This window comes from Sus scrofa, chromosome 9 (assembly GCF_054392235.1).
Source record: "Sus scrofa isolate SSC_HxYL_T2T_F1_AM1 chromosome 9, Sscrofa_HxYL_maternal_Yorkshire_Landrace_v2.0, whole genome shotgun sequence".
NCBI classification, from domain to species: domain Eukaryota; kingdom Metazoa; phylum Chordata; class Mammalia; order Artiodactyla; family Suidae; genus Sus; species Sus scrofa.
Window position 1 is genome coordinate 46,065,006 of NC_139391.1, and position 14,311 is coordinate 46,079,316.

Sequence of the window (14,311 nt, forward strand, 5' to 3'; positions counted from 1 at the left end):
AGCAGGGGCTATACTGAGAGTCCGGGTTCGTGACTCCAAAGACCACATTCACCAAACATGAGTGCTGGGAGGGAGCGTGGCAATTGTTTAGTCTAGTCCTTCCCACTGCTTTCGCAGATAAGGAAACCAAGGCCCAGAGTGGGGAGGTGCGTGGCCGGAGGTCACACAGCCTGTTAGGTAGCAGAGCTGGGACCAGAGGGCGCCCCGTCCTCCAGTGAGGCTCCTGTACTACTCTGCCCATCCATGTTAACTCTTCACATGGGTTGATTTACGAGGTCCTTTCTAAGATGCAGGGTTGAACCGGGGATTAGTCCAAGGAGAAGCAGCCTGGAAAAGAGGCCTGGCAGCTGCCAATAGCATCTGCCCATTGGGCTGGCCCAGGAGACTCAGTGCTGTTGTCAGAGACAGAGACCTCATGGGCAGTATCGTGGGTCACAGCCAGCCTAGGTGCCATGGGGGTGGCAACCGGTGGGGGAGCTGGAGATACCAGGCAGTATCTCTTCCTTCCAGGTTTATCGCTCCAGGATGGATGGTGAAGCCACAAGCCCCCTGCCCCGGACCCGCAGTGGCCCCCTCCCCTCTTCCTCTGGCTCTTCCTCTTCCTCCTCCCAGCTCAGCGTGGCTACCTTGGGCCGTAGCCCCTCCCCAAAGGTCTGAGGACAGTGGGTGGGCTGTGCATGTGGCAGGGTGGCGGCGGTAGGGGGAAGGAGACTGCCACGCAGGGGAGAGGCCAGAGCCATCCATGAAAGCCTTGGGGCGAGGGGACTTGGATCCGTCTCAACGTTCCATATCCCTGCCCGCCCCCAGCAGAGTGTGCTGCTCTCCCACAATGGCACAAGCAGCCTTCCTCGCAACCTGGCAGCCACACTGCAGGACATTGAGACCAAGCGCCAGCTGGCCCTGCAGCAGAAGGGTGAGTGGCTGCCCCGCCAGCTCACCTGCTCTCCTGGGGGCCCTGGGTATCTGCCATGCACTCTCCACCAGGTCTTATCCGCGCCTGCACCTTTCACAGGTTGTTTTTCCCTGTCTTGGGATCTAGGTGAGAGCAGAAAGCATTGAGATTAGATACTTAAAGAAGAGCTTGCTGGATAGTTATCAAAACCCGAAGGGCAGGAGTTCCCCTTGTGGCTCACTGGTAACAAACCCGACTAGTATCCATGAGCATGAGGGTTCGATCCCGGGCCCTGCTCAGTGGGTTAAGGATCCGGTATTGCCATGAGCTGTGGTATAGGTTGCAGATGCACCTCCAATCCTGCGTTGCTGTGGCTGTGGTATAGGCCAGCACCTGCAGCTCTGATAAAAAAGAGAAGACCAAGGGTGAAGGGGGGGCGGCGGGGGCTGTGCGATCTTTCCTAGAGAGCCTAGCAAATAGATGTTGCTGTCTGGAGGCAGGGGGATGGCCTTGATGACTTCTGCAAATGCTTCCCTAAGTCATTGGCTCTGGAGACCCAGGAGTCCTTGTTGCTCATGTGCATTTTGGTTGTTTTGAAAGCCCATGTCTGTGCCTCTCTCTCCTCTCATCCCCTCTGTGTCTACCCTGCCCTCTGCCTGGGGCCCCCACACCAGTCGAGTCGCTTCCTGCCGAGCCCCTCCCAACCGACGACCCAGCAGGTAGAGCGTTGGTCGCTGAGGGCATTGCTTTGGCCAGGTGGCCCCCGCCCGGGCGTCTGCATGATGTATTCTGCCCGGGCCCCCAATGTCTGCAGCCAGACTCCCAGGCTGAGCTGGGTCGGGGTGTCGGGCTGGCCTCACCCCGGAGCCGAGCTCTCTCCTGCCTTAGCTGTGCTCTACGTCTGTCTCCCCCTCTCCTTTCCTGCTGCTGTTGCTCTTGCTTCTGCATCGCGGCGGGGTCTGCATTGACGTGGTGCTCCCAGCATCTCTTCCTCCTGCCTTCCCCAGCAGCAGGGTGGCTGCATGTGCCCTGCCTACCCATTCAGGCCTTGGTTGTGGGCTGGAGTCACCTGGCTGTTGTGCTGCCAGGGCACCACCTGGGCAGGTTTGGTGCCCTGTGTGGGCTCAGGACACAATGAGAGCGCTGACGCCAGGCTGAGGCCAGTTGTGCAGGCGAAGAAGCATTGCCAGGGCAGCTGGACCTAGAGCTACGGGGGCTTTAGGGAAGCTGGTGGGGGTGGGGGCGAGGGGGCTGCCCTGTTATCTTCTCCCCTGCTCGCCTCCTCCCTCCATCTGTGATGCTGCCAGTGTCCTCCCTGAGTGGGTGGGGTGCCCAGCGTGACTCCCACCTGTCCCTCCTGCAGGGCAGCAGGTGATTGAGGAGCAGCGTCGGCGGCTGGCGGAGCTGAAGCAGAAGGCAGCGGCAGAGGCGCAGTGCCAGTGGGATGCCCTGCACGGGGCGGCCCCCTTCCCCACCGGGCCCTCGGGCTTCCCACCGCTCGCACACCACTCCATCCTGCACCACCTGCCGGCTGCGCGGGAGCGCGGGGAGGAGGGCGAGCATGCCTACGACACGCTGAGCCTGGAGAGCTCGGACAGCATGGAGACCAGCATCTCTACGGGGGGCAACTCGGCCTGCTCCCCTGACAACATGTCCAGGTACCCCAGCCCGGCTGCCGCCTGACGCATGGCGCCGCCTCGGTCCTCCCCACCCCAGGGCCACCGCCTCCACTGGTGCTTCCTCCCCTTCCTTCCCCAGTACCAGCGGCCTGGATGTGGGGAAGATCGAGGAAATGGAGAAGATGCTAAAAGAAGCTCACGCGGAGAAGAGCCGGCTCATGGAGTCAAGGGTGAGGCAGATCTGGGCCACCGGGGAGAAGGTCCCTCGGCCCCGGGCTGCCCTCCGCCTGCCGAGGGCCTCTGCTCCTCCCCAAGCCCCTTCACCCACATTGTCCTCACAGTGGTCCCTTGAGGAGGAAAATGTAGTAAAAGCCTGTCTTCCTCAAGTCGGGGAGAGGGAGGCTTGGCGAGATTACAGGTTCACAGCTCTTAGGAAGAGGAGGCAGCAGAGTGACCATCGTCCAACCATGACCTTCCCGTGTGGGAACGTCCAGTCTTTGTTTGTTGGCTACTGTGGACGTTTGGCCACCATGGGAATTTTGATCCCTCTCTACCTGAGTGGCAGGTGGTTCCTCTTGGGAATGGTTAGGAACTGGGATTGAAGGATGGAACCGAGAGAGGGCAGCTGTCTAGGCTGGTGCAGAGTGCGGGCTGGGGCTGGGGCTCAGCAGAGGGGCCTGTTTACAGTGGGTGGAGCCTGGCTGAGGAACCCGCACCGGGAGGAGGTTTAATAGACTCTGCAGAAGCTGTTCTCTCTACCATCCAGGCACCCTCCTTGTTTAGAGATCAGAATGGGCCCCGGGGAGCAGGAGACCAACCAGGAAAGAAGGCCCTTTAGTCTCACTCACTTCAAAGGAGGGCAGATTGATAAACCTCTCTTGGCAAATGGAGAAAAAGGAGATTCTGCTAAGTTTTGGGCTGGGAAGAAATGGCAGGAGTTAAAGATATGAGGGTTGTTATGGTGGATTAAGGTAAAAGTTATAAAAGCCCCGGCATTCCCGTCAGGGCTCAGCGGAAACGAATCTGACTAGTATCCATGAGGACACAGGTTCAATCCCTGACCCTGCTTAGTGGATTAAGGATCCCAGCATTGCCATGAGCTGTGGTGTAGGTTGCAGACAAGGCTCAGATTCCGTGTTGCTGTGGCTGTAGTGTACGCTGGCAGCTACAGCTCTGATTTGACCCCTAGCCTGGGAACTTCCATTTGCTGTAGGTGCGGTCCTAAAAAGACAAAAAAAAAAAAAAAAAAAAAAAAGAAGGAAAAAAAATTATAAAAGCTCCGCTTGTCTATTGGGTGCCTCCTTCCAGCCAGTGTCAGTGATGGGCGTTTATTTCTATGATCTCATTTAATTTGCGCTATAATCCCAGGAGTAGGCATTCTTGGCCCCATTTTACAGATGAGGCAGCTGAGGCTTAGAGAGTTTAAATCGTTCTGTTAGGGTCTAGAGCTCCTAGTGGTGGCAGAGCCAGGGTTTGGAGCCAGACAGGTGTCACTTTAAGGCATTTACCCTTGTCAGCGAGGTCCTTGGAGAGGATGGGCTTGGAGGATGGTGGCCCCTCATGCCAGGCCGCCCTCGGAAGTGGGTGCCTCCTGCAGCTCTGCCCCAGCCTGAGGAGGGATGGAGGGGGTCGGGGGAGAAGAGGGAGGCTATGGGCACTGAGTCCTGCCTTTGGGGGCAGGAGCGGGAGATGGAGCTGAGGCGGCAGGCTCTGGAGGAGGAGCGGAGGCGGCGGGAGCAGGTGGAACGGAGGCTGCAGAGCGAGAGTGCCCGGAGGCAGCAGCTGGTGGAGAAGGAGGTCAAGATGCGGGAGAAACAGTTTTCACAGGTGAGTGGGTAGTGGAGCTGTGCAGGGGTTGGTTATCCCAGGGCACCCCTGCTGGGCCATCAAGCCTGTTCTGCCCAGAAGGGGTTGCACGAGCAGAGCTCTGCCTAGGATTTGTTTGGCCCCAAGGAAGAGGGACCCACCAGGGCTTGCTCAAGCCAGTGTGTGTATGTGTGTATTGGGAGTGGGTGAGTTGTGAGGACGGGGCTGGACACCTTGTAGACACTGGGGTCAGAGAAGAGGGTCTGGACAGGCCCTCTAGAGGTGGGAGCTGAGTCGAGAATCAGGGGGGCTCCCTTGGCCTCTGTCGAGGGCCTCACCTCTGTCTCATGAGTCTGCCCTGCCCCTCCTTTCTGCTTCCCTGCCCCGAGCCTGGGCTTCGTGGCTGTCCTGGCCCTGTTCCACCAGACCTTTTGGCTGCAGCTCCACCTCCAGCAGCTGGCCTCACTCTGACTTTCAGTTTAGGTCTCCAGAAGAGAATTGTACCAATTTCTCCTAGGGACCAGAATCCATCCTTACACAAAAACTCAGCCTGGGCTTTTTCCTTATACAGGAGACTTGAGCAGAGCAGTTGAAGGTAGAGAGAAATTAGGTTGTGTAGGGAAATCTACCTGTGTCTCTGGTCCCAGATCCTGGGCCCCTGGGAGAGCCCGTGAGACTCACAGGCCACCCTTTCCTATGGGGTCTCCTTAGGCCTCCCCAGGGTGGGCTCCACACAGCAGTGACCGGCAATCACAGCCCCCTGATTTTCTACTGATGCAGCAATGTAAATTCTACGGGGTAGGTTGCTTAGATTGCTTTGGGAATTTAGAAATAAAAGAAATACTCTGAGTTTTACCTCTGTGCTTAGAATCTTTGTCAGATGCCTAGTTCCTCTTTCCTGTCTCTGTCAGTGGTCACTGGGGGACCCTCTCTAGCTCTCTGCCCTGGGGCTCAGGCGTGGCTTCAGGTCCCACCAGCTTTGGGGAGGTGGGTGGAGTCAGCTCATCTTTGGGGCCCCTCTGGGAAGTTGAGCGTTTTCTTTTTTTCTTTAAATAATTTGTGATGTTTTCTTCTCATGTCATGCTAATGTTTTTTCTTAGAAAGGAAGAGTAGGAAAAAATTGCAGTGGACTGACAATTCGAGTTTAGTATCAGAAATCTTGAGATAGACCAGACCGCAGAGATCCTCTAGTTCAGAGTGCTCGTTTATGTAGGAGAAGACAGAGGCCCAGAGAGGTGTCGTGACCCAAACAAGACCCCACGGGAAGTCAGAGCCCAGGCTTCTTATCGGACTTTTTTTCCAAGAGCGTGTTCCTCTCTGGTTGTCTGCTTTGTTCCATTCTGTGCGGGAGGGTGAGGAGGGGCAAGGACAAGACAAGGCCCACATTTTTGGATCTTAGGTGGGGAGACTGAGGCGTAGAACCATTCGCAGTTTACCCAGGCCTCGGTGGAGTCAGCACAGGCCGGCCAGGCCCTTTTACCGAAGCCCCAAGAAACCGGGGTGTCAGCTGCGGGGGCGGGGAGGGGGTGATGGCAGGCTGCGGTGGGGGGGGCTTCGGGACCCAAGCCAAGAGGTCTGGACAAGGGAATGGTGGGGAAGAGAGGAGCCTCTATTGACCCTCCCTCTGCTCCCAGGCACGACCCCTGACCCGCTACCTGCCAATCAGGAAGGAGGACTTTGACCTGAAGACCCACATTGAGTCGTCAGGCCACGGTGTGGATACGTGCCTGCACGTGGTGCTCAGCAGCAAGGTACAGGGGCAGGGGCAGGGGGTGGGGCCCCCCTGGCAGGGGCACCTCCTGAGTCCTTTGAATAGTGGCCTCAGTTCCTGCCCTAACCCCTGAGGTCTCTGTCCCAGGACCAGGTGTGCTGGCCGCAAGAGATGTTGGGGACAGCCCCCCCCATGACTATAGGCACAGGAGATGGCGCTGACATCGCCGCTCAGGGAAGAAAAGTTTAGGGCAGAGTTCCCGTTGTGGCACAGTGGAAATGAATCTGACGAGTATCCAGGAGGCTGCGGGTTCAATCCCTGGCCTCGCTCAGTGGGTTAAGGATCCAGAGTTGCCGTGAGCTATAGGTGTAGGTCACAGACGGCTTGGATCTGGCATTGCCCTGGCTGTGGTGCAGGCTGGCAGCTGTAGTTCCAATTTCACCCCTAGCCTGGGAACTTCCATATGCTGGAGGTGTGGCTCTCAAAAGCAAAAAAAGAAAAAAAGAAAAAGAAAAAAGAAAGAAAAGAAAAGGGAGGGAAGAAAGTTTTGGGGGCTGTGCATTTGGGTCCTTCCTCACTTTCACTTCCTACCAGGTCTGCCGTGGCTACTTGGTCAAGATGGGCGGCAAGATTAAATCATGGAAGAAGCGCTGGTTTGTCTTCGATCGGCTCAAGCGCACCCTCTCCTATTATGTGGGTAAGTTTCCACAGGGAACCTGGGACTCTGTCACCCAGGATGTTGGGTCTTCTGGAAGGAGGCCAGGCTTCCAAGTGGGGGCCAGGGGCTTGGGCTTGATCCCCTCTCTCTGAAAATGTACAGGGTGTACCTGGTTCCCCTCCATTTGTTCGTTCATTCATTCGTTTATTCAGCAGTATTACTGAGCAGCTAATAAGTTCCAGGCACTGTTCTGGGTGCTGGTAATAAGCAAAGTGGCCACAGCTCTCTCCCTTGGAGCCTGTTGTCAGGGAGGCAGATACTGGACAAGAATATTGGAGATGCTGTAGGGGACACCCAGATGCTGTGGGTGCCTGGGGTCCTATGGATTCCCCCTTGGGTGAGTTCCTGTGAAGACCCCAAGGCAAGCTGCTGAGCAGTGCCCAGGGACGCTCAGGACAGCCCTGGGGACAGGCCCCCTGGGGAGAGCTCCCTCAGCTCTCTCCACCTGGGCTCCAACTTAGTTCCCATCCCTGGAACTCCCTTTGGACAGTTCTTGCTGGGAGCGTGAGCTGCTATGTGTGTGCAGGTCAGGATAGGCTAGGCTCTGCTGAGGAATCAACCCACCCTAAAATCCCAGTGGCTCAAAACCAAACTTTTCCTTCTTACTCCCGATAGGTGTCCATGTACACTGTGGGTTGGTGGGGCCTGTGTTCCTCGTCAGCTTTCTTTTTGCTTCAGAGCATGTCTTTCTGGAACATTGCTGGTTGTGGTGGCCGAGGATAAAGAGAAGCCTGATTGGTTTTTCAGTGGCGTTAAATGCCACTGCTGGAGTCTGTCCCCAACTCACCAGTGGGACTGTTCAGCCAGTCACCCAGCCCCAGCCAACCACAAATCCAGGAAGAGCGATCTTGCTCAGAGCCTGGAAGGAAAGGGCCAGAGTGTTTGGTGCTGGAGTTGTGCAGGCCTGGAGCACCCTACTTGCCCCTGACCTGGTCTCCAACCAAGTGCCATCCCTTCCAAGAAGCCCTCCCTAACTATCTGGGCCCTTGGTGTGGGGAGGCCAAGGCACATGTGTTCCCATGTTTCCACCTGGGCTGGAAAGAGACTTTGTCAGGATTGAGAGGAACAGGCTGGGGGAGAAGAACTCCATTTTAGGCCTGTTGAGTTGAAGAGCCCCTGGGGTATCTAAGTAAGAGACAGGTCAGGGTGGAGTTCCCATTGTGACTCAGTGGTAGCAACCCAAGTAGTATCCATGAGGATGTGGGTTTGATCCCTGGCCCTGCTTGGTGGGTTAAGGATCCGGCGTTGCTGTGAGCTGTGGTGTAGTTCACAGACGAGGCTTAGATCTGGCATGTGGCTGTGGTGTAGGCCAGCAGCTGCATGTCCCATTTGACCCCTAGCCTGGGAACTTTTGGCTGTGGGTGGGGGCCAAAAAAAAAAAAAAGAGTTAGAGAGAGAGAAAGGTCAGGGTTGGAGGCAGAGTGCAAGCCGAAGCTGTTGGTATAATAATGATGACAATGACGACAGCAGATCATACTGGACCCTTGGATGAACCAGCTGCAGGGCTCTACCCTCTACATGCATTGTCTCGTTTATTTTCATAATAACCTTGTGAGGGAAGCACTATTTTTACACCCATTTTACAGATGAGGAAAATTAGGCTCAGAGATGTTAGGAAACTTGCCCAAGGGGTCTCAGCGGCCAAGCAGCAGGGCTAAGACTGAACTTGGGCAACTCAGGGAGAGACAGAGCTGCACCCTGGGGCAGGCCCTCCCTGGTGGGGAAGGAGGAAAAGGAGGCACCAGCCAAGGACAAGAGGCAGGAAGCCACATGTAGGTGCTGGGCTGGCACTTGGCATATGCGACCTTCCTTAATGTCTATGAAACAAAAGGAGACCTGGTCAGGGGAAGGGGAGGGCGGGGCAGAAACTGAGAAGGAAGCTAACCAAAGGAGTAGATGTGTGCAAGCGGGGGCCGTCACAATCATGCTGGGTGCTGCAGAAAGGCGACGAGTAATGTGGACCCAAAGGCTGTTTGATTCAGGGATTGGAGCTTGATGAGAGAATCGTCTCCACTGCGTACTGGGGTGGGAGCCAGATTGCACAAGGTCGAGGGTAGGTGGGTGGTAAGGAAACAGAGAGGCAGGAATGTGTTACTATTTCCAGGAAAGGAAGAGATGGGAGACAATGGAGGCTTCAGGGATGGCCGGGCCAGGGGCCGGGATGGGGCTGGGTCGCTGTCCCGAGGAGGAAGTGTCCAAGGGAGATGGGCCTGTGGCTGGGTCAGGACCCTGGCTGTGCCTTGCCTGCTCCTCAGCTCGTCCATTCTCCCTGCCCTTGCCTGCACTGTCTTCCCACCTACCCCGTGAAACCCCTCCATCCTGCAGGGTCCAGATCAGAATCCACCTCTGGGAAGCCTTTCCTGGCCCCAGCTCACTGGAAACGATTCCTGCCCTCAGGTATAACTCCTGTGTTACACAGGCTCCATCTGCCATGTGACATCAGCCCTGGGGCATATTGATGTCATGACAGATGCCACATGTGTTGTGCCAGACACGGTGCTGAGCCCTTGGAGTGTGTTTTGTCCCTTCATATTCAGGACCACCTGCGACCTGCAGGTGTTCTCTTGGAATCCTAACCATGCCCAAGTCAGACAGCTGATGAAGGGCTGTGTGCCTGTGCTTTCTTCCCTGCTAGGTTGTGGGTTCCTAAGAGAAGGGTCTCTGAGTTCCTACTGTGGTACAGTGGGTTAAGGATCTGGCATTGTCTCTAGCAGTGCAGGTTTGATCCCTAGCCGGGCGCAGTGAGGTAAGGATCCAGCATTGCCCCAGCTGTGACACAGGTTGCAGTCTTAGCTTAGATTCATTCCATGGTCTGTAAACTTCCATATGCCTCAGGTGTAGACAAAAAAGAAAAGAAAAAAAAAAAAGAGAGAGAGAGAGAGAAAGGTCTCTTACTTTTCTTTGGATCCCAGTGCCTCTGACTCATTTATTCAACATTGACTGAACACTTCCCTTTTGCTAGGCACGCAGTCCGTGTTGGAGGAGCTAGACCTGTGAACAGATAAAAGAGCATTCAGATTCAGCAGAATAAGTTCTGTACAGAGGAACATGTATTGTGAAAGCATAGGAGACACAGCTGTGCACTAGTGGTGACATTTGCAAAGGGTTTTGGAAATGACGTAGGAGTTTGCCAAGGGATTGGGCTGGAGACCATTCCAGTGTTGGCAGAGTGGGCTGTTAAGCGACCGTGAGAAGCTCAGCCTGGCCAGATAGCACGTGGGGCTGGTGCAGGGGAGGGACATGAGGCAAGGCCAGAGGGACGTGTTGGCACCGAACTGCCAGTAGCCTTTGCCAGTAACCTTTGTCAATAACCAGGGAGGCAGCAGCTTCCAGTGAAGGAACCCCAGAGACGCTGTGAGCTGAGGCAGCAGGATTCAATTTGCTTCAGAAAGCTCAGCCCCTGGGCCTGAGGGAAGGCGGGTTTGGGGCAGAGGTGGGGCAGGGCACACCAGGAGGCTGTAGTGATGATCCAGGGTCAGTGATTCAGGCTGAACCAGCCCAGGAGGTGGGTGGGAGAAGGTGCCTGTGTCAGCCTTGGTCATCGGCGTGTGGTGACCGTGTGACCTTTTCTGTGTGACTCAGGCTTGCTGTCCAGGCTGTCTGTTGGGTGCCTGCTCAGTGTCTGCACACGAGGGGGTGGGCCAGGCCCTGTGCTTTTGCTGCCAGTGCTCTGCCCCCACTGGAGCGGGCATCTGCTCTGTCTGCCCACCTCCTTCCTGCCACCCTTCCCTCCTGATGCCTTATGCTCCTATTTTTGAGTGTTGGTGTTGAGCAGATAAATGCATTCACATGCTAAGAACTTCAAACACAGAAAAAGGTTTAAATTGAGAATTATGCCCTGTCTCACTAGAGATAACTTCTTTTGTTAATCTCTTGTGTATCCTTCTAGAGTCTCTTTAGGGAATATAAACAAATGCAAACATATATTCTTAACCTGTTTCTCACACAGAAAGTAGCACACGATACAATCTTTGTTGTTCTGCTAATGTAACTTAGAGTTCTGTCTCAGACATAGGTCTATCTAGATATTTAAATCTGGATGTATTTTATAGATTTACTTCTGAATCTGCATCAGATATTTCTCTGTCATTCTGTTCAAGCACTGTGTGTGTTCTGCCGAGTGGTGCAGTCTAATTTACTTAGCCATCGCCACTTGCTGGATACGTGGGTTGTTTCCAGTCTTTTGTGACTGTAAATACTGCTGGGGTGACTTATCTTGTAAATTTGTTATTTTGTACATTGTAAGATGAATTTTCATCAGTGTAAACATTGGCTCAAAGGGCAAATGCCTTTCTAACTTTGGAGGATATGGCCAAATCGTTCATAAATACCAACTATACTCCCACCTCTCGGGTTTATCATTCTACCTATTTCCCCACAGACTTGCCAAAAGTATGCTGTGTATTTTGGGTATATTCTTGCCATTGCGATAAGTGGGAAGTGGTGTCTGGGTGGAGTTCTGATTCGCAGCCTCTGTCATTCTGAGGGAAGCTGAGCACCAACTCGGTCCTTGGGGCTCCCTGCTGGGCTCTGCTGTGGAGGCCTGGGAATCACCCTGTTTCCTGGATGGGGACGCTCCAGGTCCATGGCGCCTGACCGGAAGTGTGACAGGCCTCCTCAGCCCGGCCCTTATTCCTTTGCAGACAAGCATGAGACGAAGCTGAAGGGGGTCATCTATTTCCAGGCCATCGAGGAAGTGTACTATGACCACCTGCGCAGTGCAGCCAAGGTGAGGGCCAGAGGGGCAGCCCGGGGAAGGGGAAGGGGAAGGGGAAGGGGTGGGCCCAGCCCGCTCTTTTCTGGCCTCAGACCCGTTCCTTGTGCCCTTTGTAAACATTCTCTTCCTCTCTCCCTCTCCCTTTCCCAGAAGAGGTTTTTCAGCTTCACTCTGGTGACTGAGGTACCCCTCCCCACGTACCTGTAACTAGAACTACCGCACATTAACGCCTCCTATGCCCTCTCACCCCTGACCCTTGACTCTCCCCTAAGCCCCTTCCCCCCGGGCCTGAGGGAGGAGCCAGGTGGGTTGCAGAGCAGGAAGCCCCTGTGGGTTCCAGTGGGCTTGCTTGCCTCCCTCTCCTAGGATGGCGGCAGGAGGTCTCTGGCGCAGCGCAGAAGGGATGCAGAAGGGAGTGGGGGGCCTCAGAGATTAGACTTGGTGCAGAGGATTGATCAACAGGAGAGGTTTGAGGCTGCGGCCGGCTGCCTTCATGCAAGTCGGCCTCTCTCCCGCCAAGCCTCAGACGCCCGCTCCAGCCCTCATCTCTGCTCCTCTGGGGCCCTGGAGCCCAGCATCCCAGCTTTCCCCATCTGTTCCTCTTTTGCTGAGAAGAGCCTCTGGCCCTTGCTGGAACAGCTCTTTGAGTAATTCTTTTTTTTTTTGGTCTTTTAGGGCTGCACCTGCAGCGTATGGAAGGGCAGGCTAGGGGTTGAATTGGAGCTACAGCTATAGGCCTAGGCCACAGCCACAGCAATGCGGGATCTGAGCGATGCCTGTGACCTGCAGCACAGCTCACGGCAACACCGGATGCTTTATCCCACTGAATGAGGCCAGGAATTGAACCCTCATCCTCATGAATACAAGTTGGGTTTGTTACCGCTGAGCCACAACAGGAACTCCTGAGTCTGATTCTTTTTTTGTTTGTTTGTTTTTTCATTTTTTGGCCACCCCTGAGGTACACGGAGTTCCCAGGCCAGGGATCCAGGGATCGGATGTGAGCCTCAGTTTCAACTTAAGCCACAGGTGTGGCAACACCAGATCCTTAACCCACTGTGCCTGGCCAGGGATCGAACCTGCATCCCTGCGTTCCCAAGATGCCGCCGATCCCCTTTTGCCACAGTGGGAACTCCAAGTCTGATTCTTTTGATATTCCCTTTTGTGCCTGGGGATGCCAGGGAACATTGCCCCCATCTGGCGGGGTCTGGCCCTGCCAGGGCCCAAGGACTGCCCAGGGGAGCATCTCAGCTTGGGGCCCACTTGATGGTGGGGACTGGGCTCCAGGCCTAGTTAGGACTCGGCTCCAAGCTCCAGGCAGGTGCTCCTGGGCCTCGGGGGTGGGCCGCGGCTTAGACCTTCCTCTCCCCCTCGGCAGAGCCCGAACCCAGCCCTCACCTTCTGTGTGAAGACCCACGACCGGCTGTACTACATGGTGGCCCCATCCGCGGAGGCCATGCGCATCTGGATGGACGTCATCGTCACCGGGGCTGAGGGCTACACTCAGTTCATGAACTGACGGAATGGGCCTCTGGCCCCTTGGGCGGGCCCCAGGACCCTGCCAACTGCCTGCGCTCTGCTCGCCCCTGGAGCCAGAGTGGCACCCTGGGCCTTGGGCCTCACAGGAATGCTGCCAGAGGCCCTGAAGGGCAGAGCATACTAGGGCTTTTGTGCCAGAAGAGACTCTGGAACATTCTGTAAGGAGCTCTTCCTGTGAGTTTCTGAGCTCTGGCCCTCTAAAGAACCAGCCAGGAGATAAAAGTTGGGGAGGGGGCCTTGTTGCCTCCTGGAGCCCAGAACTCGCAATAACCCTTCAGGGTCCTGCCCCGGGCCCAGACAGGCAAGGAGCTGTCACAGGGGGGCCCCTCTGCCCTGACCTGGCACCTGCGCTCCCCAGCCTGTGTTCTCTTTTGTTAAGGACAACTTATAGTACCAGAATCTGCCAAAGATCCCCTCTTGCCTCAGCCCCCTCTGCAGGGGCCTTGGGGGCTGAGAGAGCCACATCCAGAGTGGGGTAACAGCTCAGGCGGTGTTCTTCTCAAACCCTGCTCTAGCCCGTTGTTGACCCATGTTGATTACTTTGCCAAGGGCCAGAGACCACGGGTGTCATCCTTCAGGTCCCAGCCTCTCCCCTTTTTGCAGACCCAGCACCATGGTCACCGTAGTGACTGCTTCATTGCCATGGTTACATACTAATTGCCGTGGCTCTGTGGCTCAGCCTGCTGCTTCAACTGTGGGCCCGGCTGAGGGTACGTGCCATTATCTCTCCAGCCCAGGTCCTTGGGCATCTCCACCTGGGGGGACGGGACTGAACACCTTCTCCCCCCCAAGCCTGTGTCTCCAGGCCCTGATATGTAGCCTGCCGGCCTCCAGTCCAACCCTCTCCCTTCCACTCGTGCCTTGCTTAGAGCCAGAAGGGACGAAGCCGGGAACTAGAGACCAGAGGAGGAGCCACTGGCTGAGAGAGGAAGCTGGAAGGGCTGTCCTCGGGGTTTGTTATGGGGCTGAGCTTCTGATGGGCAGAGGGTTGCTCAGATGCTCCCTGAGGGAAGCCCTGAGCAGGAGAGGAAGCAGCAGAGGGGGCCTTGAGATCTGGTTGCCCTTCCTGTGGCCTCAGAAGAGGGATGAAACGGAGAGCAGAGGACCAGGCCTCCAGCTGTCTGGGCTCAGCCCTTAGCGCCTTAACACTAAGCCCACCTCCCTGTCCCTCTTCCTGGTCCTGGGCCATGGTTGCTGGGTCCAGGCTGGGTGTTTTTCAGTATTTGTAAGCATCTCAGCAGAACAATAAAGCATTTGGACTATGTGTTTGGGAGGCCATGTTATGGGGGGCATGGGGCTGGGGTATGTGGTG

At 55.9% G+C, this 14,311-nt stretch overlaps 2 protein-coding genes across 51 annotated transcripts in view; both read left to right on the forward strand.

Annotated features, from left to right (window-relative positions):
- The window catches only part of PHLDB1 (pleckstrin homology like domain family B member 1), a 47,335-nt gene extending 33,072 nt beyond the window's left edge, over positions 1-14,263 (forward strand). For 8 of the 50 annotated variants that reach the window (XM_084976267.1, XM_084976281.1, XM_084976252.1 and 5 more), the window contains 10 exons: positions 511-651; positions 808-913; positions 1,567-1,611; positions 2,256-2,550; positions 2,651-2,741; positions 4,192-4,338; positions 5,952-6,068; positions 6,623-6,725; positions 11,390-11,475; positions 12,839-14,263. In XM_084976267.1, coding sequence (XP_084832393.1) covers positions 511-651; positions 808-913; positions 1,567-1,611; positions 2,256-2,550; positions 2,651-2,741; positions 4,192-4,338; positions 5,952-6,068; positions 6,623-6,725; positions 11,390-11,475; positions 12,839-12,979 — 1,272 coding nt within the window. In that variant the 3' untranslated portion in view covers positions 12,980-14,263. Of the gene's footprint in view, positions 1-510; positions 652-807; positions 914-1,566; positions 1,612-2,255; positions 2,551-2,650; positions 2,742-4,191; positions 4,339-5,951; positions 6,069-6,622; positions 6,726-11,389; positions 11,476-11,613; positions 11,647-12,838 lie in introns of all 50 variants that reach the window. The other 42 variants (XM_084976263.1, XM_084976277.1, XM_084976250.1 and 39 more) reach the window with 7 other exon arrangements.
- IL10RA (interleukin 10 receptor subunit alpha) overlaps positions 1-14,311 on the forward strand; it is a 926,736-nt gene that overhangs the window by 626,766 nt on the left and 285,659 nt on the right. The gene's annotated exons all lie outside the window — the stretch shown is intronic.